This window comes from Panthera uncia (assembly GCF_023721935.1).
Source record: "Panthera uncia isolate 11264 chromosome B2 unlocalized genomic scaffold, Puncia_PCG_1.0 HiC_scaffold_24, whole genome shotgun sequence".
Taxonomy (NCBI): Eukaryota; Metazoa; Chordata; class Mammalia; order Carnivora; family Felidae; genus Panthera; species Panthera uncia.
In genome coordinates, this window is record NW_026057580.1 from 15,552,171 (window position 1) to 15,575,425 (window position 23,255).

The 23,255-nt window shown below is 35.3% G+C and overlaps 1 protein-coding gene across 1 annotated transcript in view; it reads left to right on the forward strand.

Moving 5' to 3' along the window:
- The window catches only part of CD2AP (CD2 associated protein), a 141,112-nt gene that overhangs the window by 44,219 nt on the left and 73,638 nt on the right, over positions 1-23,255 (forward strand). Inside the window, exons 3-4 of the mRNA XM_049653778.1 lie at positions 12,462-12,615; positions 21,746-21,846. Coding sequence (XP_049509735.1) covers positions 12,462-12,615; positions 21,746-21,846 — 255 coding nt within the window. The remainder of the gene's footprint in view (positions 1-12,461; positions 12,616-21,745; positions 21,847-23,255) is intronic.

The window sequence follows — 23,255 nt, forward strand, 5'->3', positions numbered from 1 at the left end:
CTTCTTCCTTCTTTTCCTTTTCCTTTTTCTTTTTCTTTTCTTTTCTTTTCTCTTTTCCTTTCTTTTCTTTCCTTCCTTCCTTCATAATCACTGGTATTTTTCGTGTGTTTGATTTCACAGAATCAGTAGTATTTTAGTGTGTGATTCCCCCTACCCCCGGAGGTTAGATGTTTAGGAATACATGTGTAGTTTTATAGTAGAGATTCCTTTTTAACAGTTACATAGTATTCCATTCTAGGTCTTTACCACATTTTATAAATATTTAGAGCTATTTTCTTTTTCTTTTTTTTTTTTTAGCTATTGAAAACAGTGCTGTGGTGAATATCCTTTTGTAGGTTATATACATTGCTGAGAATTTGCTGCATCGTAGGGTATGCCCATATTCCACTGTTTTAGACATTGTACAGTTTCTCACTAAATAATTATACCATTATATTTAAATTCCTACCAGTAGTATAAGAGTACCTTTCTTCCATGTTCTTATAAACATTTGATACCATCAAATCTTTTATTTTCTTTTTAATCTTACAGATCTATAGTAGTATCCACATGTTACAGTGTTTCATATTTATGATTACAAGGGAAGTTAGATATCTTTTCACACTTACTGGCCACTTAAATTTCTTTTCCTGTGTCTAGCCTGTTCAGATATTTCTCTCCATTTTTCCATTGAGCTCTTGCTCATTCTCATTGATTGTAGTACTTCTTAATGTGAATACTGTGAATTCTTACTGTGAATTCCGTATTGTGAATACTAGGCCTTTGTCTTCCTTCTGCTTATGTGTCTTTTTCTCTTTCATAAGTGCTTTTATTTTCTTTATCTTTTTGTTATTTAATTTTTTAAAAATTTACATCCAAATTAGCATATAGTGCAACAATGATTTCAGGAGTAGATTCTTTTTTTTTTTTTTAATGAGAATTTAATTTTAATTTTTTTTAAATTTACATCCAAATTAGCATATAGTGCAACAGTGATTTCAGGAGTAGTTTCCTTAGTGCCCTTTACCCACTTAGCCCATTCCCCCCCTCCCACAACCCCTCCAATACCCCTCAGTTTGTTCTCCATATTTATGAGTCTCTTCTGTTTTGTCCCCCTCCCTGTTTTTATATTATTTTTATTTCCCTTCCCTTATGTTCATCTGTTTTGTCTCTTAAAGTCCTCATATGAGTGAAGTCATATGATATTTGTCTTTCTCTGACTAATTTCACTTAGCATAATACCCTCCAGTTCCATCCACGTAGTTGCAAATGGCAAAATTTTATTCTTTTTGATTGCTAAGTAATGCTCCATTGTATGTATGTGTGTGTGTGTATGTATGTATGATATATATATATATATATATATATATATATATATATATATATATCACGTCTTTATCCATTCATCCATCAATGGACATTTGGGCTCTTTCCATACTTTGGCTATTGTTGATAGTGCTGCTATAAACATGGGGGTGCGTGTGTCCCTTCGAAACAGCACACCTGTATCCTGTGGATAAATACCTAGTAGTGCATTTGCTGGGTCGTAGGGTAGTTCTATTTTTAGTTTTTTTTGAGGAACCTCCATACCGGTTTCCAGAGTGGCTGCACCAGCTTGCATTCACATCATAAGTGCTTTTTGTGACTTGTCTTAGTATAACTTGGGAGCAGGGAAGGTTTAAAGACATTAATCTTCTAAGTTTTCTTTAGTTTTAAAGTTTTGATTTTCAGCATAAATCATTAATCAGTCTTGCTTTATTTTTTGTACAGCTGTGATTTAGGCACTGCTTTATTTTTTGTACAGCTGTGATTTAGGCACTAATTAAATTTTTTTCCACATTAAAAAATATTGAATAGTCTATTCTTTCCTTATGGATTTGTAGTGTTTAAGAATTGAGCCAAAATTGGGAAGAAACTTGCTAGTTTATCAGATCTTTCCACATTCTCAACTTCAGTGTTTTAGACTAAAGCTTAGACTCAAGTGTCTGATTTGTTTGTTCATGTAAACTTTGAGATTCAGTGTCAGTGTTGTTATTTGTGATATTTGGCACTCTGCTGTAACTGAGATGAAACAAAGTAAATACTCCATTAAATAAATGCTTAGTGATTGACTATGAAGTATTTTGGGGTGTGGTGAGAAGAGTTCCCACAACTTACTTTATTGGGGGAGGTAACAGCATGAAAATAGGTGGAAAAATTGCTGTGCCTTTTTGGCTGAGTGTCAGATATGTCGTAAAGATAATAGGTGCTAAAGGATCTTGGAGAAAATATTTTTCAGAGATTTTGGAAGTAACACTTGAGTTGGTCTTTAAAGATAGGAAGTTAGATGAATAATTAGTGTGCTCTATGCCTGTCAAAGGCACAAAATGTTTCGCGGTAAAAATAATGGACTATTTTGGCTGAATGCAAGTTTTTCTATGGGAGTGTGTATAATGGGATTTAAGGCCAAAAGTATGGATTGAAGCCAGTGGTACAGTGCATTTTGAGTGTCATTTAAAGGTATTAAGACTAATTGAGGCGCTTGGGTGGCTCAGTCAGTTAAGTGTTTGACTTCAGCTCAGGTCACGATCTCACGGTTTTTGAGTTTGAGCCCCAGAGTTGGGCTCTGTGCTGACAGCTCAGAGCTTGGAGCCTGCTTGGGATTCTGTGTCGCGCTCTCTCTCTGCCCCATCCCAATCCTGTTCTGTCTCTCTCTCACTCTCTCAAAAATAAATAAACATTAAAAAAAATTTTTTTTAAAGGTATTAAGACTATTTGAAAGATACTAGGGAAATCACAGGTTTTGGAGACAGGAGAAGGAAGATAGAATGCTTTAATGGATTAATCTTAGTGAGAAGGAAAGATTTTATTAAAGAGGAAAGAGTTGAAGCTATAAAGTGTAGTGAAAGTGGTCCAGTGAGAGTGGAAGCAAATGGATAGCTAATAGACATAATACCTTTTATTCATGTTAAGACTTTGCATGTTCCCATCCATTTTCTCACTTTATTCTGACATCTTTGAAAATTAGGGAATATGTTATTCATGCCCAGAATCATATCGGTGATAGTCGGTAGGCCACGGGCTTGGTAGTAGGTAGCTCTGTGACAGGCAAATACCAGCCTGTTTTTAGATGAGAAATGTATTTTATGTAGTAGGTGCTGGTTATTACATTTTGTAACATTCCCTGCTTTTAAGAATCTAAGGACAAAGTGATATGAATCTTAGCTGTTGAAATTCTCCAGTAGCATCAGCATAGTTGAAAGAGGTTAGAATGACAAAATTAAGTGCTTTTGATAACCTTTAGAATTGACTCTTGAAAAGAAAAATCAAACTGCTTCCTCAGAATGAAATTTTATGGAAATAAACTTTTTCCCCCCAAAACTAAACTTGAGATTTGATGTGAGGGCATTTCAAAGACTAAAGATGGAATGAAAATATGCAAAAAATGTAAAAATAATAAGATATTTAGAAAATGAAGCCGACTCTCAATGCTCATGTACAGTTTTCTGTAGGTAACTTTATAAAATGAAATCAGAGTTTCATTCTTGTTCTCCTGCTGCCTCCATTCCTGGAAATTGTGCTGAAAAACAAGGTTTAATTATACAAGTTAAGAAAGTAGAAGGCCCAGCGTATCAGTAAGAATGGGGTAGCTTACATTGTAGTAACAGCATTACAATCTCCGTGGTGGCATAACACAAGGAATACATGCTTTCATACAGATCGTAGTCCAGCTAGTGAGTTATGTTTAATTAAGTAAAATAAGAGCTTTCTTTCTCTGTTGCAAGTAAGATCAGCAGCAACTTTAGCACCAAGTAGGGGATACTTCTCAGCTGTATTGAAGCCTGTAGTTTTCATCAACCACATGTCTCTTTCTGCAGCACTTGTGTAGCAGGGTTTTCAGTTCCTTTTAGATCACGAGCCTCTTCAGTATCTCTGTTAAGAAACCCAATTTCCCAGGTACTCTCTTTTGAGGTATGTTTTAGTAAGATCAGTGGCAGTACTGCAGTATAGCCTCCACGTACCCTGCCTCTCCATCGTATTCTTTTCTGTTTGTGATCTGTTCATTTGTCCAAATTCTTACTGAGGCTCTTTCTGTGTGTTAGGACTTTTTATAGATGGCTAGGGACACGGTAGTGGATAAAACAGGTAAGTTCCCTTCTCTTTGTGAATTTATTTTTAATGGTGGGAGGAAAACAGACAAATGTAAAAAAAAATAAATGAATAAGATGATAATTTTCGATAGTCATTAGTGCTTTGAAAGAGAAAAAGTGAGTGATGGGAGGTGGAAAATGGCATTTGATACTTTAATTTGGATGTTGTAGGATAGCCTCTCTGAGGTTATTTGGTCAGAAAAACCCAGAAAGGTGTAGAGGAGATAAGGAATGAATTCCTTTTGAGGAGGATCTTGATATTAGAAGAAAGTAGACTTACTGTGATAGATGTGGTTGCCAACTCCTCTATGAGAGCTATGTCAAGAAGATAGCGTGGCATTAGGAAAGGAACGTGGCCTTTGGAGTCAGGATGTATAGACCTCTGTTTGACTTCCTACCCCCACCTCCCCCATACCCATACATATGCCTCCTGCATGTTCTTCCTTAAAGATGTTTCACTCTAGAGCATGCATTTCTTACTGTGTAAATGTGGGGAATCCCACCTGTTTGAGTTGTTGGTAGGAATTAGATTTTGAGTGTCTGTACTTTGCATGTAGATATGAAATGGATTTATTATTTCATCTTGTTATATTTTGCTCAGGAACTTCCTTTTCATAAAGGGAAAATCAGAGAAGAAAATCACCTATGTTGTTAATTTAGTCAATAAATAGGTTCCCTCCCCCCCCCCCCCACCCCGTGCCTGTACTATACCTGCTACTGTTAAATCAAATGTTAATAATAAAATAGGTAAATAAGAACTTTTCTAATTTCTCTTTAAGAAAAGCCAGTGGTTTTTAAGGAAGGACAAAAATAAAGAAGAAAGTAATTGGGAAAATATGAGATAAGAAGTTAGCCTGATTAGCCTGTTTCCCTAAACCAAATCTGTAGTCTTGGTGTTGGTTGTGGTGAAACAGATCAAGTCTGTTTAAAAGTGGGCCAGCTGTGTGAGAAGTTAGACAGTAAAAAAGCTTTTAGTGTGTTAGGATTTGTGTAAGCTCTAGCTCCTTAGGGTAAAACTAATTTTGGTAGGTCTTTTCTGGGGAACTACAGTCTTATATTTAGAAGAGTGATCTGGAAGAAATTATTATTATTATTATTTTATTTATTTTTTAAGTCCTTTGGAATGGAAAAGGTAGTTCTAAGAAGATGAGGGGGCTCAAATGAAATGCCTTTGGAAAGTTGTTTCAGATACTGAGAAAGGAGAAAGCAGACATTTGTCAGACTTGTTATTAAAAGTTGAGGATTTGTGTTCAAGTCTTTGTAGAAGTATTGGCAGTATAAATACAGAAAAAAATCATAATGTTGGTTGAGGACCTTGGGTCTATATTGAAACTTTATTTTTCTTAAAGAGAGAACCTGTGCTGGGGAAAAAAAAAAAAAAAAAAAGAGCTACCTCCAGTCCAGTTTCCCACTCTGTCTCCATTGACACTTGGAGAGATAGGAGCTCCTGGTTACTACTGGGTCAGGTAGGAGTTCAGGCTCCACTTGGCCTCCATTGAATCCTTGACTGAAGGGCAGGTGTGCCTCATTAGTATTGCCTTGTGGCCTCCACTGGCAGTGGGAGGAGAGGAAACTCGTTCCCTGCCCTCTCCAGTGGGGAAGGGAGTCTTGGCTCTCCACTTGGCCTTCTCTGATACCACCCTGGCTGGGTGAGTGGGGTAGTGGTTGTGATTGGGGTGTCTGGTTATAGCCTGGTGAGGGTGGAAGTCTAGGTTCCCTGCTTAGCTTTGGCTGGCATGGATGGGAGGGGGCTACAGTTTTGTTTTTTGGGTTTTTTTCCCCCCTGTGTTATTTGACTGTAGTAGAGTGATTTTATCGGCTAGGAGTTTTCTGTCTTGCTAGGCTACCCTTTTCTTGGTCCTCTGGTTGGAGAGACCCCAGCTTTTCTTGGAGTCCCCCCCCCTTCCCCCCCCCCCCCCCCCCCCCCCCCCCCCCGGCCTCATTGGCATTAACAGGTTGTCAGCTTCTCCAGTATTTAGTCTAGAATATATGAGGCAAAAAGAAACCTCGTGAACTCACTAACCAGGTTCTAAGGAACCTGGGCTGTCTTGGCTAACCTGTCTTCTTTTCTTCACTTTTCAGAATACTTTTATCAGTATTTTTGAGTTATTTATTGCTTTAGAGAGAGAGTGTGGGAGGGGAGAGAGAGAACCCCAAGCAGGCTCCCGCGCTGTCAGCACAAAGCCCTGTGCGGGACTTGAACTCACTAACTGTGAGATCTTACCTGAGCTGAAATCAAGAGTCTGATGCTTAATCTAGTGAGCCACCCAGGCGCCTCCAGATTATTTTTATCTATTTATTTTTAATATGTAATGTCTAGAGTTTTTAACATTTTATCTAGTGGGAGGAATAAGGAAAAGGAAAAGTACATCTGTCCCATCTTTACGTAAGGGAAATCTAGTTGGTGATGCAGTTTTTAAAAGTACTTATTTTAATTCCAGTTAGTTAACATACAGTGTTATATTAGTTTCAGATGTACAATATAGTAATTCAACTCTTCCATATATCACCCTGTGCTCATCACGCCAAGTGCACTCCTTAATCCCCATCACCTATTTCACCCATCTCCCCACTTCCTTCCCCTCTGGTAAGCATCAGATAGATGGTTATGCACTTAATAGATTGTAATGCATATCCTTAAAGTCTAAAAACTCACTACATAGAGTTTCTTTTAGAAATGGTTTAATAATAGCTAGTTTTTCTTGGGGCAGCTGGGTGATTCAGTCGGTTAAGCATCCGACTTTTCGGCTCAGGTCATGATCTCACAGTTTGTGAGTTCGAGCCCCACATCGGGCTCTGAGCTTGGAGCTTGCTTCAGATTCTGTGTCTCCTTCTCTCTCTGCCCCTCCCCCACTGGTGCGCGCGTGCGCGCGCGCGCGCTCTCTCTCTCTCTGTCAAAAATAAATAAATGTAAAAAAAATTTTTAATAATAGCTACTTTTCTTAAGAAAAGTAGAGAAGTATCAGTGAAATAAGGTATTAAAAGAAGTTAACAGAAATACTTTTATTAGTTGTACAGTGTTTGGTGTATAAGGGATGTTAATTTGTGAGCTTTGATAGAGCTTTCTTGTGAGCTTTTTACCGATGGTATTATAGTTTATTACATGATATTGTTACATATTTTTACTTTAGAAAATAAATATATATATTCACAGAAGAGGTCTCAGGTGCTGGTAAAGGAATTGCTGTTCCTTGCCTTTTTAAATGTAAAATGAAATTTTGATCCCTTTTGAAGAGTTCTCAGAGCTTGGTAAAGTGTTTCAGACTTTTTATATAATAAAGAACAAGGAAACAAGTTATTAACACTTAAATATTTTCAGGAAGCTGACAAGTTACTAAAAATCTTTTGGATATTTTTTTCTTTATTTTGACTTAAATTTCTAGCCTTTTTTTTTCTCATTTACAGAAAGGTTAAAATCATTGAATCCTTTTTTTTTTAAACTTAGGCAGTTTGACAACTTACTTCTCATTAAAAATGTTTATTTCTTTTTTTTTTTTTAACGTTTATTCATTTTTGAGAGAGAGCAGACAGAGTGCGAGTGGGGGAGGGACAGAGAGAGAGGGAGACAGAATCTGAAGCAGGCTCCAGGCTCCAGGCTCCAGGCTCCGAGCTGTCAGCACAGAGCCCGATGCGGGGCTCGAACTCACGGAGTGTGAGATCACGACCTGAGCCGAAGTCGGACGCTCAACCGACTGAGCCACCCAGGCGCCCCTTATTTTATTTCTATATTCCATTGATTAAATGGTTAAGTAGACATTAAATCTTTAAGTATATTTAAAATCTTTTTAAAAAGTTACTTTTAAAGAAAAACTAGCAATATGGGGAATAAGATGGTGATCTGTGACTAGTTTGGATGAGTCTTAGTGATTTCTTGCTTTTTAAATATCGCAGCTTTTGGGGTGCCTGGGTGGCTCAGTCCATTAAGTGTCTGGCTCTTGATTTCAGCTCAGGTCATGATCTCATGGTTGTGAGTTCGAGCCTTACCTTGATTCTCTGTCTTCCTCTCTCTCTGCCTGTTCCCTGCTCACGCTCGTGCACTCTCTCTTGCTGTCTCAGAACAAAACTTTATCACATCCTTTTTCTGGAAGAATGCTGATTTTGTTTTTAAATCTGTTGATACTCCACTGTTCTTATAAGAAGAATTATTTTTTTAGTTCAGGAAATGGCAATGTGATTTTATGTGACCTTAATTTTTTTGAATCATTTATTTTATGAACACTGTTAGTTCTTTTAGATAAACCTTAGCAATGTTTTCAAGTTTTAGAAGACGTATTGGTGACTTTGATAGAGTAGTTCAGGAAACTGGCTTTGTATCAGGAGAAAATTTTGTGTTTGATTTACTTTCACTATTTGAAACACATTAGGTATCAGAATACTAAATGGAAGACAACTCTACTTCCTTTCTGGGAATTACAATAAAAACAGTAGATAAAATGTCAAAGTTGTGTGTAGTCACTTATGATACATCATAATACATATTTTATTACATATTGTACAACATTATACACATTGATTAAGAACAGTTTGTTCTGTGACTTGGAATATTTTTGATAATATTCTGAATCCTACTTATGGAGACTATATTTACTGAGTTAAAGAAAGCGTTCAGTACAGGTAATGGTAGAAAAGATGTGTTAAGATGTGTATTTAGTAATGTGTGTTCATACAACTAAGATCTTTCTCTGAATGCCCTAGGACAATATGACTTGTAGCACTGTTATTTCTGAGCACACCAAATTTTTTATTTAAAAAAAATCACTGAAATAATACATGTTGAAACAAAATTCAAGGAATATAGAAGTGGCTATTGTGAAAAGTACATTTCTTTCCTTACAGCCCTCCCCCAATCTCCTTCCACTTTTCGGAATCTGGTAGAAACCTTATAGACTTTTACCTATGTTTTTAACTGAATTATTTGTGTTCTCTTCCCCATTTGTATACTATATTTTACACCATAAATTTAAATTCAAAACATTATTATATAAACTATGTTAATGTTCACCTGGGACTTACCTGGGAAGTTAAATTCTAATTTTTCCCCTTAAGGAGAAATAATAAATTTTGTTCTTGCTACAGTATTTCAAATCGTTAGAAATAATTTATTTAAAAAAATTTTTTTTTAATGTTTATTTTTAAGAGAGAGACAGAGTGCAAGCTAGGGAGGGGCAGAGAGAGGGGGAGACCAGAATCCAAAGCAGGCTCCAGGCTCTGAGTGTCAGCACAGAGCCTGATTCAGGGCTTGAATTCATGAACTGTGAGATCATGACCCAAGCTGAAATCAGATGCTTAACCGACTGAGCCACACAGGCACCCCTCAAGTTGTAGAAATAATTTAAATCAGGAAAGTTTGAGTGCCAGAACCTGGGTTTCTGGGATATCTCCTGAGCTGGCTTTTTGCATAAGCACTCATTGTCTACTTGATAATGTCATCTGTGGCCACAAGGAGTCTAGCAGCTTTGGGAGAAGGATCTTCCTTCAGTAGGCCTGATGTCTTTTGAGTCATAGATACTATAGCTCTCATTATTGGTAGTTCTTATCCTAAAATCCCTTCAACCTAGGACTGAAAGCACAAATAACATATTTAAATCCATGTAACTAGTGTGAAAAATGTGACTATTATAAATTGTTGGGGTATTTTCAGTCCATTTCAGTGTGGTATGTCTGAGTTATTTATTTAGTGTTTTTCCCACTCTGCTTCACTTGGCTCTCATTAACATTCTTGTGATGGAGAAAAGAAAGGAGTAGGAAAGAAAAGGAGTAGCCACTGAAAATGAATGTATGTAACTTTTCCTCTCTTTTCCTACTTTTGCCTTTTCCAAATGGGGGAGGGATAGTTGGCAATAGGAAGGCCCTTTGTCCAGGTTGGAGAGACAATAATTATGTGGAGAAGAGCATATTTGGGAGAGAGAATAGACTTAGAAACTTTCAAAATAGTCCTGTTATATCTGTTATTGTTGTTTTCCTTCATGATTTTGATATGATGGCACTCAGAAGGTACATACTGATTTCATATTAAGGAGATTTTCTCCTGTTGGTCCTTTCAGTTTGGACTTAAAGGTTTTTTGTTACTATACAACTTAATTTGGTCATAAGAAAAATGAAAATCTAATGATTTGATGTAGTTCCTTCTGGATTATTCCTTATACACTATCATTTATATTCTAAAAACAATAAATACTGTAGGAATGGGGCAAACCATTTTTATTAGGTTGGAAATCTCATTTTTCAAGTGCGGGTCTAATGTTGATGCAGTCAAAGCTAAAACAGTGGGCATATGTTAAATATTTAATCCTGCTTATATTCTTAAATCTTTAGTAAAAATCACTTTTCTGTATCTTCTGATTTATGTTTCATAGAGTTTGAGGTACTAATTCTATATAACACTTTTGGAAATTCTGAATGTCAAATTAAAAATATTGTGTATTCCTTAAATTTTAATTAGCATAAGCAGAACTCACTCTGCTTAGGGTAACCTCTTTCATTTGAGAAATAAGAATAAGTTTTTGCCCTTTAATTTGTGTCATTCTTTGTGACTTTTACTTAATTCTGTGATATAGAAGTTAATTGCTTACTTTTTTCAGATTATGATCATGCACTGGCAATGATTAGATAACCAAATTATTAATAAAGATACAGCATGAAGAAGTGGTTTGTGAATTTTGTTGATCATCTTTTAAGTTGTTTTTGGTTACTGCAGTCAGAGTTAAATATCTTTGATTATTTTAATAGATGAAGAATAACTATATCCTTCCCAACCTTTTTAGCTCCTTCTCATTTGCTTATATTTCTTATCTCCCATTTGTTTATGTTTCTTATCTCCATTTAATTTGCTACTTCTTATTCTTTATCTGTGAAGCAAATAAATCAGTGTAGTTGCATTCTTATTTATTTATTCTTATTTTTGTTGGCCTATTTTATTGCATTACATTATTACATCAATTTTAGGGAGAATTGATAACCTTATGATAATTGGGTTTTTAATTACTGAATGTGACACGACTTCCCTTTTGTATGTCTTCTTTTAATTTCATACTTTGCATATTTTCTGTTAGAACTATGACGTAGAGCAGGGTTCATCAGACTACAAATTTTTCTGACCACCTATGAAGTGTAAGTTTCCAGTGTTTCTTCCTTCTTCTGCCCTTTACTTCCTTTTACCTAATCAGCCAGTAAATAAAACGCATGTTAACATAGTAGCATCTATTTTCCACCAGCTTCACTTACTTTCCTGATTTTGAAAATGATTCCAGGAAATCCAGTGAAACAGTGTCCTCACTTGAGAAGAGTATCAAGTATTGACAAATTCAGAAAACCTTTTAATTTCGTCCTACAAATGAGAAAAATCTCTTAGAAAATAGGTAATATCAATGCAAAACTGGCCAACAAAAAGACAGTGTGCATAATGAATGTGGTGTGCTCTTCGTTATGGTATTTGATGGGGAGATTAAAAATTGTAATGTTAAGTGAGAAATGGTTCCATAATTTGAGAGTTTGGTTTGATCTGAACGTTTCAGAACCATGAAAATATTTGCCATTCTTGATGGACCTGCATTTCTTAAGATTTTCCATTTTCGTAGGAAAAATAGGAAAGTAACTTTACTGAGTGTAAAATTTTATAGAATTTGGTTTTGTTTTTCAGAAAAATACAAAATATATTTTTTCAGTATATATAATCTGCTTGCATATCTTCTGTTATACCTATGACTTAGAGCAGGGTTCATCAAACTACAGCCCACAGGCCACATCTAACTGCCTGTTTTTATAATGCCCATGAGCTGAGAATGCTAGTTAAGAATTCATAAATAGTTGGAAGAAATCAGATGAACAATATTTAACATCATATGAAAATTATATGAAATTGAAATTTTAGTGTCTATAAATAAAATTTTGTTGGAGCATAGCTATGCTTATTCATGTAAGTATATAACTGTTTTTCCACTACAAATGGCACAGTTCATTTTTCCAACAAATTATATGGCCCATAAATCCTAAAATATTTTACTATCTGGCCTCTTCTAGAAAAAGTTTGCCCAACCTGACTTAGAAATTATTGTTTGTTTTATTGTTTGTTTATGTATCTCAGAGTTTCTTTGTATCTTGGGGTAGAGGTGGTATCTTAGCTTTTCTTTACCTCTTTCTCTAGTTCTGAGAAGACTTACACTCATAATGAGTCACTGTTACCAAAGTGTGTTGCGTTTTTTAGAGATGTGGGGGAGAGAAAAATGTTGAAGACTGTTGCTATCATGTTTTGTATAATAACCACCGTACCTGTTTTTTTGGGTATTTTACATTTGAGGATTTAATTTGATAAAATACAACTTAATTTGCCTGTTTACTCTTCCCCTGCTATAGGAAATTAAGAGAGAGTCAGAATCCAAGGATGACAATTTGCCCATTAAACGGGAAAGACATGGGAATGTAGCAAGTCTTGTACAACGGATAAGTACATACGGACTTCCAGCTGGAGGAATTCAGCCACATCCACAGACCAAAAACATTAAGAAGAGTATGTAAATAATTTCTTTCCTGTTTAAATAATTCAAAATAAAGGATGTTTTATAACTGTTTAGAAGTTATGAAAAGAAAAATTAGCTTAACCTTTTGTGGCCGACTGCAGAAACTTCGTACATATTCACATTTAAGTTATCGGCCCTGTAGTCATTTTTCATAAGATATTTGAGCATGAACTGCTGACGACTATTAATAGGAATTATAAATTAAAATGTTAGGCTTTGTTTTCTTATTAGCCTTATAGACTGTTGAATAGTTAATGCTTTGCCTTAAATTTATTTTAATACCATTTATTTAATGGGATGTTTAATGTTTGTTCATTTTAAGCAGTGTAGATGCAAGAATTTTGATAGTATGTTTTCTCCAGTGGTCAGACATCTGAACATATACTCAGTTTTCCAAGGTCATTGGCCCAGCAGAGCGCCCTTTAAATATTTGGTATTCTATAAATATGTTAGAACATTTTAGTATAGAGGGAGAGCACCCCATTTGAAATCAGACATGAGTTTGAGTCCATTCTATGACCTTAGATCATTTAAACTCTTGAATTTTATTTTGCTTCTGGTGAGAAAGTGGTAAATAACATAGATTGTATTGCTGTTTTCAGAATGCTTACAGTTTTGGGAAAGACTCATTAAAAAAAGTATTCAACATTAAATGTGTACAAAATACAACATTATGGGAGCAGATAGTATTTTAACATAGTACGATCTGAAGCCCCTTGAGAGATTGAATACTGATTACTAGGATGAGAGTTAGTAGTAAATGAGTATTTAACCACATTTATCTTATGTCAGTGCCTTTGATACTGTGGCTTGTAAAGTTCCCTGTGGAACCAAGTAGTCCACAGTGAAGAAATTTTGTTCACATACATTATCTAAATTTCTCCTTATATCTTGTTACTTTCTGTGTTACTGTCTGTGAAGTTTGGGGGAAGACTTTACTTTCTAGGTGCTGTCATCCTTTGATTATTTTCATTAAATGAAAACACATTTTCATAAAAATGAAAAAGATTTCTTGACAGAAGACAAGGACAGAAGAATTCTTCTAGGACGGAAGAATGCTGTGTGTTTTTTGTTTCCCACTAAACGTGTACAACCAGTATTTAGATACTGCCTGTACTGCTTTCAGCCTACTGCCTGAAGGTGGACAGTTTCAGTACTTTTAATTGTCCTGTATGTTCAGACTCTGTTTCTTTAGAGACATGGGGACAAATGACAGAGAGTGTGTTCATATCCTACAGGTGAAACTGTATATAGAATTTCTGTGCACAGGAGAATTTTTAGGCCCATGGAAGAGTTACTTATGACCTCGATTGTAAAATCAATTTACCACTTTTAGCTTTGCTGAGCTAAAAGAAGGGACAGTTTTCTTAAGTAAAGGCTAGACCAAGGGCTTCAAGGTTATGATCATTTTATTCATTTTGTCTCCTAATAGGAAAAGACACACTACATTTTACTTTCCTCAAGAACACTGGTCATAATTCTTTTTCTTGTAAAAGAAAACCTGTTATGTAGCTGGTGCCAGGAGACTTAGACTTTTTCCTAAGGATGCTCCATAACTTGTTTTTAACTGCATGTGCAACAAGGACTAAATTGGTCATTTGGTGCTAACATGTAAAACAGGATGCAGGTTGCTTTTGCTTTGATTGCTTTTCCAGGAAAAGCAAGCTAATGTTTTTTTTTTGTTTTTTTTTTTTTAATCTAATTTTTTTTGGTTACTGTTTGTATCTTATCCTTAATTCACAAAATAGACCAGTTACTCAAAAGGTGGTTTATTGTAATGTTAAATAGTAGTGGATACTACTAACCAATATTATTAATAATTTTAAAAACCCCACAAAACCATTGTAAAGGTTGATAATAATCACTGCAGTGTGAATGTTCAATTTTAATCTCTGTGTGCCAAGGCAAGTGAAATCTGCATGTGTATTAAATGTATAAGCACCTAAAAAGAGAATTTCGGATACATCCTGTGGGGTTAAGTATTTGGAAGCTGGAATTGTTAGCTATTTTTCTGTAGTTTCCAAAGCCAAAAAAGTGTTGGTTTTTTAATGAAGTCTAGTCATAAAGCCATTGAAACTTTGCTGTTGTGTATAAGTTAACCATAATAACTGTGGTGAAACAAACAGGTTTTCCTACAGTGAGCGCAGAATAATGTTTTCCAGGACAATTATTGTAAGTTGCTAAAGTTATAGAAGAGAACAAGTTTACACATCTTATAGCAAAAACACATACTAGTCCCATTGCTGCTGAAGCCCTTGTAAAATCAGGCACAGAGATAATGATTGTAGAGTATTACTTAGCAAATAAATAATTGCCATCTTTCAGCATCACAACTCTGTATTCTGTTCAGTGAAGAATTGAGTAGATATTTCACTTTGCATTTGGAAAAAAAATTGATGCCATATGTGAATCTACTCTTGCTATACGTGAGGGAAGGCATCATTGCTTGTAACTTTGTATTCATTATTAGTGCTGCAAAAGTGATTTTTTATCTAGTTAATAATTACTTTGAATGTAAAAGATACATTGAGATTGATACTACAGAAATGATCTTGCTGCATGAAAAATTAGTTGACCAGAATGCCAAACATTAGTGTTTCATTACTAGAAAATAGTTGCTAGCAAATAGTTTGCCTCCTGATTCTGAGTCAGTGCTAAAGAAAATAATGAAAATTCTGAATACCATCAAGATACGGTCATTGTCTACACATTTTTACAGCATACATTAAAAAAAAATATGAGCATATTAGCTTAGGCTCTTCTCTTTGATATTAAAATATTCTGACTCAAAAGGGGAAAAAGGCTCATCTGACTCCTCTCCAGCTGCAGCTTATCAGATAAATAGGATAGCGTGTTCTAACTTTCTATTTTCTTTTGAAATCTTCTAGAAAGGTTGAAAGAATAATTGTACTATGAATATTTTATATTCTTAAGTTTGATGTTAAATTAATTTAAGACTTAAGTTTGACGTTAACATTTTTCACATTGTCTTTCTATCTGTATACGTGTATGTAGAACACATATTTAACTGAATCAGTTGCAAGTATGTTGTAGACATAATACCTCATCCCTAATCACTTGAGTTTTTTCTTCATGATGGTGGTGACAATCTAAGCTTTGATTGTTAATAATCAAGAAGTATATCAGCCGTATAGTTAGATTCTTCAGATAACTTGATCTTTCAATTAATGCTCTAGGCAGTATGAGCTTTTTATTGCTGAGGATAAGAAAAAAATTTAAGGAAAATTCAGCCCTATATAACAAATGGCTCTGTTTCTTAGCATTTTATTATTTTCTTTGCTTATTGGAGAAAGAAATTGGTAAAAAAAAAAAAAAATTGACATCAGAAAATTTTCAGTGCTACAGTAAAACGTGAAGATAAATTTCCAGAACCAAACAGAACCAAAAGTGGATCAGGAGTCCTTTTGCTACTGTCTGTGAAATTGTTAGCATTCAGCCTCCTAGCTTCTGAATGTGGTGTGCTCTTTGTTTTAGTATTTGATGGGGAGATTAAAAATTGTAATCTTGAGTGAGGAGTGGTTCCATACTTTGAGAGCTTGGTTTGATCTGAATGTTTCAGAACCATGAAAATATTTGCCATTCCTGATGCAGCTGCATTTCTTAAGATTTTCCGTTTTAGTAGGGAAAATAGAGTAACTCTACTGAGTGTAAAATTGTATAGTATTTGGTTTTGTTTTTCAAAAAAAAAACCAAAATATGTTTTTTTAATGTTTATTTTTGAGAGAGAGAGACAGAGTGTGAACAGGGGAGGGGCAGAGAGAGAGGGAGACACAGAATCTGAAGCAGGCTCCAGGCTCTGAGCTGTCAACACAGAGCCGTAAGTGGGGCTTGAACTCAGGAACCTGGAGATCATGACCTGAGCCAATGTTGGACGCTTAAACTGACTCAGCCACCTAGGTACCCCAAAATACAAAATATTTTTTAAAAGATTTTTTTGAAAAAGTTTCAACATTGATGTGCTGAATGCTTTAATACCTGTGAATTTGAAGACTATGAGAACAGTGTTAATGGGGCAGTCAAAACTGCCAAGTAAAACTGGGTATGGATGATGATCCAGAACTTGTAGTCTAACAGGGGAAAACATCAAGTTACTCTAAAACAGAAATGATAGTAATAATTACCTTGTAGGAAACGGGTATTAACATGTCAGGTAAATATTATAAGAAGTGCTCAATAAATGTTTGTAACTATTATTATAGTTTTTAAAGTATGCAGCTATGATTCAAATAAAGGGGCAGTTCTGTACTGGGTTGTCAAGCAAGATATATTTAAGCCTTTCTTAGGTAAAACTTGTCATTCACATGAAGATTGGGGATTATGACATTCCAGGTAGAATTGCTACCTCAGGAAGAAGATCCATGGAGATAAGCAACCACATGGTATTTGCAGGTAGTAAGGATCCAGCATGAGTAGATTGTATGAACTATGTTAAAGCACTTTGTAATTTTTAAAGGAGACAGCATCGATAAAGTGGAAAGATAAAAGGCTTAAGAGTCGTATGTGGGTATGATTCTAATTTTGCTTCTTTTTAGTTCTTTGGTCTTGGACACGTTATTTAACTCCTGAGTTCCTGTTTCTCACTGGGAAAAGATGATGACAACAAACTGTATTATCTGCTGGGGAGATGTTTGTGAAGGATTTAGAATAGTACTGGTACATAAAAGGCATGAAAGTATATCCCTGCTTTTTTTCCCTATATCTCTTTTATCTACTTCCTTGTCAATAGCTTTACTTATAACACATTGATTTGACAAATTTTCTATTTCATTGTGGATCTGAAAAGCTATATAGAGGTTGCTTGTGATAAAATACTGGTTATAGTTATTTTACAAATTGACTTCTATTCAGGTGTCCTTTTATTAACTAGTCTTGTACATACTATTTTATTTTCTTTTGTGCTTAGCATCGGTTCTGATACATTGTAGGAATTCAGTAAACATTTACGAGTAGATACTGTATATGCCTTTTGAAGTATAAAAAAAATCTCAAAATTCCTTTCATTGTGCTGGCAATTAATAGATGAACTCAACAACATAGGCAGTCACTTCAACTTATGAGTAAACCATATTTAAATATGGAATTATGAAATTTTTTTCTTTTTTAAATGGCTCATATTTTGTAGCAATAATAGGGGCCTTTCAGGTGTTTTTATCTAATGTGGTTCTTTGAAAAATAAAAATAAAAAAATCTTTGTGAATAATTTTGCAAATGACTTTGGAGAACACTGGTGAATTATGCTTAGTGTGACCAGGGAGAAAAAACACAAACTCAAAGTTTTCTTTTTATTTTTTTTTTTAATTTTGTAATTTTTTTTTTTTTAACGTTTATTTATTTTTGAGACAGAGAGAGACAGAGCATGAACAGGGGAGGGGCAGAGAGAGAGAGGGAGACACAGAATCTGAAACAGGCTCCAGGCTCTGAGCAGTCAGCACAGAGCCCGACACGGGGCTCGAACTCACGGACTGCGAGATCATGACCTGAGCTGAAGTCAGCCACTTAACCGACCGAGCCACCCAGGCGCCCCAATGTTTGTTTATTTTTGAGAGAGAGAGAGAGAGAGAGAGAGAGAGAGAGAGATTGTGAGTGGGGGAGGGGCAGAGACAAAGGGAGACAATTCAAAGCAGGCTCCAAGTTCCAAGCTGTGCCCCAGTGCAGGGCTTGAACTCACGAACAGTGAGATCACGACCTGAGCTGAAGTCAGGTCGGATGCTCAACTGACTGAGCCACCCAGGTGTGCCACAAACTCAAAGTTTCTGGTTAAGATATAACTAGGATCCTCAAAGTTAATTGATCTGCTTGGGAGCAGGGGGGCTAATTAATACTCTATCCACTTTAAATAATTTAAAAGATACTAATACTCATTAAAAACAAGCAAGCTACATTTTTTTTTAAAGGCCTAAGATCACCAAAATGATAGAAAGGATTTTCTTTGAAGTGCACCCTGAGCAGAAGAGAATTTCTTTTCAGTAATGTAGATCATTTTCCCTTCATCTATGAAGTGCTAATGACAGAGAACACATTTATGGACTCATTTTCTCAAGCTCACTTTAACTTCCAGAAGTATTTATGAACTATATTTATCTATAGTATAAGAGATGAGAAGTTTTCTTATGGTATGCATAAAAACCACTATTACTACTTAAAAATTAACTCTGAGATGTGATGAAAGTGACATTTGAAAAATTTTGCTATAAACTCTAGGTTACTTATAAAATTATGGTCAGTGTTTTTGTTGTTGTTGTTGTTTTTGTTTTGGTTCCTTCTATTGTAAAACAGTTTTAAAATCAGATATTATTAATTCCTTAATGAAGTGGGAGAAACAGAGGTGTAACTGTTTCTTATTTGGAGACTCTAGATCCTTCTGCTTGATTGTCGTGTCTGTTTTGCACCTCTTTCATGGTGTTGATTGCATGCAATATGCTTCTTTTATTGTTTTGGAGGTTCAGTTGGATTTATTTTTTGTCTTGATGAACAATTTCATAGATCCATAAATGTCAGAGCTCAAGTAACTGTCATAGTTAATCTAGTCCAGCTCTTTTACTTTGTAGTTCAGGACATTGATTCCCAGAGAACTTAGGTCAAATAACAAGGTAATGACAGCTATACTAGAACCCAAGTTTTCTGACTTCTAGTAGTGTTATTTCTTTTAGACCATGGCGTCTTTTTTTTTTTTTTTTAACTATATAAAAAAGTTTATTTGGACTTGTTTTGACATGATTTGATGTAGTTAAGTTGTATCTATCTAGACTACTTCTCAGGAGTCTCTTGTCAGCAACAACCATCTCCTTAGAATCCTTGTATTCCTTGTATTACCAACTCATTGGGAAAACTTTTATCTAGAATGTCTGCTACATCTTTTCCACCTTATTGTATTGTGTTCATGTTTAATTGTGTAACTCTGTTACCATTTCGTCTTTGAATTCTTCCACATCTGCTCCACTCCAAACCTATCCTTTATTAATTTTGGGGATATTTGTAGCTTGCCCTAAATATTTGCCATCTCATTATGTATTTGTATTTTATTACTAATTGCTTCCTGTTTCCTAAATTCTGTTAGTTCCTTAAGTGTGCATTTAAATTATTAAGAAAAATCTTAGGATTGTTGGTGGTAAAGGGCTGATGGAATGTTGATACCCTTGGCATATTTCTTGGCATTGATGCCGTATGGTTAGGCCTAGATAATTGTTCATATGTGTGTGTGTGCGTGTGCGTGTGTGTGTGTGTGTGTGTGTGTGTGTAAATAATGGGCCTAGCATAAGCACTATGCTGGGTGCTGGGGAAAGAGCATTTAACAAACTCAGTGCCCATTTATCTTTGGCCTACAGACTACAGGGAGTACACACAAGAAAATAAATCATTATGATAGATTGAAAAGGAAACAGATTTGTTAGTAACAGGTAGGTTGTAGAAGTAAACAGTGTTAAGTATATAAGCACAAGGGAAGAGTACCTAATCCAGAAAGCTGTTTTGGAAGAAGTTTTTTCTAAGTTGAGACCTGAAGATGAGTTGAAGACAGCGAAAGGTGGACTTTGTGGATGAAAGTGAAGTGTCCTTGGCAAAAGAAACCGTATATTTAGGGATGCATGGGAGGCTCAGTCGGTTAAGTGTCTGACTTTGACCCAGGTCATGATCTCTTGGTTCGTGGGTTTCAGCCTCATGTTGGGATCTGTGCTGACATTTCAGAGCCTGGAGCCTGCTTTGGATTCTGTGTTTCCCTCTCTCTCTCTGCCCCTCATCCCCTGCCCCCTGCCCCCAAATAAATAGACATTAATTTTTTTAAAAGAAGCAGTGTATTTAAGTCTCAAAAGGAATAGGGCTTGTCATTTTCAAGCAATTAGAAATCAGTATAATTAGGTCATTGAGTGCAAGATTGAGAATCACCTAGGAGATCTTAAAGTACAGTTTCTGATTCAGCCTGCTCGGGCTGTCATAACAAAATATCCCCAACTAGATGGCTTAAACAACAGAAGCAATATTATTTTCTTACAGTTCCAGAGGCTAGAAGTCTAAAATCAAGGTGCTGTCAGAGTTGGATTCTGGTGAGGCCTCTTTTCCAGACTTGCAGGTCTTGCCTTTTCGCCCCGACCCCGCATCCTCACACAGCCTCCTGTATATGTGTGTGCACGTGCACACATGCACAATTAAGTGTGTGTGGGGATTAGGGCTCCATTTTTATGTTAGTTGACTGTAATTACCTCCCTAAAGGTCCTGCCTCCCAGTACAGTCAAGGACACAATTCAGTGCAGAACAGGTAGGTCTGAGGTGGAGCCTGCATTTCTAAGAAGCTTTGAAGTGATACTGTTGCTGCTGGTCTGAGGAACATAGAGGATTTGACTAGCAGGAAGTAATCCTTTTATCGGTGATACCTGGTCATCTATCCATAGGTACTTTAATGATTAAATTTTAAAGATGGGAGTGAGTCTGAGTTCTCAATTCTTAGAGTTTGAAAGAAGTTGAGAACCTCAAACTGCATGGTTATAAGTTAGCATTATTTGTCTAAATAAATGAAGTTCATTTGAAAAGTTAAAGTAAAATTACTGTTATCTTTACCTATGTGAATTTTATGTTTATCTGTTGGAAAGTAGAGCTGTTAAAGAAGATAAGATAATCCACATTGTGGATTTATTCATTTTGTGTCTTTTTAACACAGACACTTTTAAATTAGCGCATTTTGAGTGTTCCTAGACTTCGATCAGGAAGTCGTCTGAAAATTACTGTCTTGGAGGATAGCTTAGCTATGATAAAATTTGTTTTGCCGACAGTGTCTTTTATTGTATGTGTTTTTAGTCTCACAATTGGCATTGGCTGTTATACTTTTGTCTAGTTGGGGATCACACGTATAAATAGATTTCATGGCTATTTGTAGTTGGTTTGAATTTATTTTGGCATGAGTAGATTGTAGTGTGGGGGCAAAGTGAAAAGCCAGCCAGAACTGATTGTGGTTAGCTGCTTAGAATGCTTACATGTTTTGATTTTTATTCATACATATACAAACTCATACATACATATAGCAGTAAATACACTGTGTAAATAAAAGTGCTGTTATTTGTTTTAATGATCTTTCTCAACCTAATTTTGTTACTAATTTACTTCCTTTAGAGACCAAGAAGCGTCAGTGTAAAGTTCTCTTTGAGTACCTTCCACAAAATGAGGATGAACTGGAGCTGAAAGTGGGAGATATTATTGATATTAATGAAGAGGTAAGGAAAACCTATGTTAGAGACGAACCAGCAATTGTAATTGATGCTCTAGGTAATAGAAAACTGACTCGTAAGAATATTAAGTTTTCATTAGAACTTTTTTATGAGTTTCATTGCTTTTTATACACATTTTAACATACAGGTTTTAAAATGGTTCTTTAATGACTTATGTAAGGTTGTCTTATCCTTTGGAATAAAGCTTTATTCATTCTTTTTTTTTTTTTTTTTCAATATATGAAATTTATTGTCAAATTGGTTTCCATACAACACCCAGTGCTCATCCCAAAAGGTGCCTTCCTCAGTACCCATCACCCACCCTCCCCTCCCTCCCACCCCCCATCAACCAAGCTTTATTCATTCTTACTACACCTGGTCTTGTGTGCTTACTGTATTTGTATGTATTGACTTCAGGAATAAAAAAATTTTAAGCTAAAGATTAATGTAATGTAAGTAGCTGAGAATAAAAATAAACATTTTCTTTGATTCTGAATTCACTTTAGGCACAAAGCAATAAAATAGAATCAATTTTACCTTCTGCATAGCAGAGGGATACAAAAGTAGAATCTCTTTAAAAGGTTTGCCTTATTTGAATTATATTCAGATGTTAACCAAGGGATATTAAAGGAATTAAAGGAATATTAAAGGAATATTAAAAGTTTTATTTGGCAGCTGAAGATCCCATTTTCAAAGTGTATCTTTTGATATCATGTATAGTCATGTATATCATGTATAAGGATTGATTTTTATATCATAACATCATGTAATTTATCCCTTAATGTTTATATTAAATTCCAATGTATTTATACAAAAGACAATTCTGTTTTATTTCTATCAGGTGGCAATGATAATTTTTATTGAACCTATGTGTCTGAAGCATTATGCTAAGTGTTTCACATTTATTATTTTCTTTAAATTTCTTAACAGCCTGAGAAGACAGGAATTTTTATTTCTACTTTATTATATATGAAGAGTTTGAGTCATAGAAGATAAGTGATTAACTGTTCTAGTTACTGTTGATGCATATCATGCTATCCTGAAGTTTGTAGCAAAGAACAACTGTTTTATTAGGTCATGGATATTATGTGAGTCAAGAATTCAGATAGGGCACAGCTGGGATGGCTTGTCTGTTCCATGATGTGTGGGGGCTTCAAGTCGAAAGACTCAAAAGTTTAGGTGCTGTTAGAATGTTAGGAAGGCTCCTTTACTAATGTGATTGGTACCTCGAAGACTTGAAGACTGCCTCTGGAGAGCCATTATGTAGCTTCTCCACTTGGCTTGGCTTTCTCACTGTATCGGGGCCTTAGAATACTTGGACTTATTGCATGGCATTTCAGGGCTCTGAGTGTAAGTATTTCAGTGAACATGTTGAATTTTAAGCTAAAGATTGATGTAATCAAAGTAGCTAAGAA